The sequence below is a fragment of the Psammomys obesus genome, unplaced genomic scaffold (assembly GCF_907164565.1).
Source record: "Psammomys obesus unplaced genomic scaffold, mPsaObe1.curated_primary_1811, whole genome shotgun sequence".
Classification (NCBI taxonomy): domain Eukaryota; kingdom Metazoa; phylum Chordata; class Mammalia; order Rodentia; family Muridae; genus Psammomys; species Psammomys obesus.
Genome location: NW_026588414.1, coordinates 1 through 2685, shown reverse-complemented (window position 1 = coordinate 2685; position 2685 = coordinate 1). Strand labels below are relative to the sequence as shown.

Here is a 2685-nt window from a genome sequence, read left to right as displayed (position 1 = left end):
CTGATCTGCTCCCCAGGGACGCTGTCCATGCTGCAGTGTAACATCTTCCCGGGGCTGCCACCCGACTTCCTGGACACCGAGGTCAACCTCTTCCTGGTGCCCTTCATGGACAGTGAAGCCGAGAGCGAGAACCCCCCGCGAGCAGGTACGGGGACCCTGGGACATCGGACCACAGCAGACGCCTGCCCGTGGCTGGGAGAAGGCCGGCCTGGGCCTTCCTCGGGGCCAAGTTCAGGCGCGCCTCTGAGCCACCGCACCGCTGCAGGGCCCGGCTCCAGCCCCCTCTTCTCCCTGCTGCCCGGGTACCGCGGCCACCCCAGCTTCCAGTCCTTGGTGAGCAAGCTCCGCAGCCAGGTGATGTCCATGGCACGGCCGCAGCTGTCGCACACCATCCTCACCGAGAAGAACTGGTAAGGTGTTCAGAGAGAGGAACTCCCTTGGCGCAGCTGGCAGGGCGCTGTGTTGGGGGCGGCTCCATCAACCCTGGCTCTCCAGGCCAGGGAACCACTGTGTGATAGCCTTGGTACAGTTCTGGGTTTTTTTCTGGAAGAAATTTAGGGCATGGTAGTTCATGCCTGTAGTCCCGGCCACAAGAGCCTTAGCGGGAGGGTCACTGCGCATTCCAGACCAGCCTGGTGTGCACAGTGAGACCCTGCCTAGAAACAGATTAGACTCAAAGCACATGTCGCTTAGCTGAGTCACATCCTGACTGCTGCTGCTTCCAGCTGGAAGGTCGGTGAGCCTGGCGGAGCTGGGAGATGTGTTTAAGGCCGAGCGCCCCAGGAGTCCCGCTAGTGCCTGCCCTCCTCCCTGCCTCCTGGCACGCTCCCCTACGCTGCGCCCACCTGCTGCCAGGCCTGTGTGTAACCCACAGGGGAGCAGCACCCGATGGGCCTGCTGGGAGAGAGCCGGGGACCAGAGCAGGGCGGCCTGGGGCAGTCCCCACTCATGCCCTGCTGTCACTGAGGTGGTTGGGAGCACGGCTGGAGCACTCAGGGCAGAGCTTGGTCCTGCCGTTGGCTGAAGCAGGCCATACCGCAGAGCCCAGCCCTTCATCTGAGCCCTGTCCTCAGCCTCCCATGGAAATCAGGGCCACCCGTCAGGGTGGGCACCATGGCTGTGGGCTGGGGACTTCCTGGGCCTCAGCATCCGCCGACTCTGACAGCAGCCCTCTCTCCCCCAGGTTCCACTACGCAGCCCGGATCTGGGATGGGGTGAAGAAGTCCTCAGCCCTAGCCGAGTACAGCCGCCTGCTGGCCTGAGGCCCACACAGGAGAGGCGCTCCGTCCCGTGGGCCGTCTGTGGACAGCCAGGCCACACAGTCATCCCCCGGCCGGGAGCAGAGCGCAGGCCTGCAGAGGGTTTGTGGCAGCCCGCCAGATGTGAGGTGCTGGAGGCCAGTTCCCCTCTCTAATGGGGCTGTTGGGATGACCAAGAGATCAGCCTGCCATGAGCAGCCCTTCCCAGGTCTCCACAGAGACAGGCAGCAGGAGACAGGGTGGCCCCAGGAAGCCTTCCCTGGGGAGCAGGGCTGGGTGCAGCTTCAAATAAAGGTGGTCACAGGCGCCTGTGCTGGCTTCTTCCCCTCCCGGAACCCTCTGGGACACAAGGCAGCTGGTCCGGTCTCTAGAGCCCACAAAGGACAGCTCCTGTCTTAGGCAGAAGGGTAGATTGTCAGGTGCAGCGGCTCGGCCTATATGCTCAGCGGTAGCTGAAAACAGGAGGATCAGGAGTTCAAGGCCAGCCTCGGCCTAGCCTCAGAAAACAAAGCAGACATGCCGGGGCTGTCGAAGTGTCTCTGCTTGCCCTTGGCCCTCTCGCCCTGTGGACCCACTGATTCTCCGTAGTCCTCCCTGGCCTTCAGGCCCCAGGCGCTGTGTGTGCCCTCCTTTGCTCATTTGCACATGGCAGTCTGCTTCCTAAAGCAGGTCTCCAGGTGAGCCCGGAGCCCAGCCGGTCCTTTTACCACAGCACGCCAGCCTGCCTGGCTGTACCATGCACCCTGGAGCCACAACCGTCCTGTTCTGTGCGGTGTGAGGGGTGGGGGGCCTCTTGAGAAGGTGTGGCCAAGGAGCGCAGTGAGGGCAGGCCCCGTGGGGAGTCTGCAGGTGTGCAGAGAGTGAGGTTGGGGTTGGGGAACCCAAGACTCGGGGCACGCTGTGGCACTCGCTTCCCACATGCCCCTTGGGTTCTTGCTCCGTGCAGATGATTTTTTTTTCAGCCAAGACTTTTCTGCTTTCCAAACAGTGGAGAGTGGTGTGGCGCCCTGCCCTGGCCGCAGTGTGGGCCACACGGCCACACGCCTTTGCGCAGGCCTCCGTGTTGCCGCAGTTTCCTGCGTTCTCTGCGTTGTCCTTTGATGAAGACACCATCTCTGTTGAGCTGCCCCTGCTGGGTGGCCTTTCCTCTTAGCTCTGCTCTGCCTTTCTGGCCTCTGCGAGTAACCAACACCGACGGCCTGAAGTCTGCCCTGATGACGGCCCCTCCCAGAAGAGCCTGGGGAAGCACCATGTGCTTGCTTTCGCATCTTCAGTCCGGAGAGACTGGTGTGTGACCTTCACATGGCCCTCAGGCCTGGGCCCTCTCCACCCAAGGTGGCCCAGCTCTTCCCTGCCAAAGCTGCAGCTCACGCCACACACGGGAACTCGTGCCCTGAGTCCCAGTGCTCACAGCCGGCTGGAGACT

At 62.9% G+C, this 2685-nt stretch overlaps 1 protein-coding gene across 2 annotated transcripts; it reads left to right on the top strand.

The window, feature by feature from the left end:
• Positions 1 to 16: 16 nt before the first annotated feature.
• LOC129674372 (nonsense-mediated mRNA decay factor SMG9-like) lies at positions 17 to 2676 on the top strand (the record flags this gene model as incomplete). Of its 2 annotated transcripts, XR_008719803.1 has the most annotated exon segments (4): positions 17 to 145; positions 266 to 410; positions 1184 to 1387; positions 2248 to 2676. XR_008719803.1 is itself a non-coding variant. In XM_055604340.1 (3 exon segments), coding segments are annotated over 3 exon segments (353 nt in total), but the record flags the coding sequence as incomplete, so codon positions are not given.
• Positions 2677 to 2685: the final 9 nt, after the last annotated feature.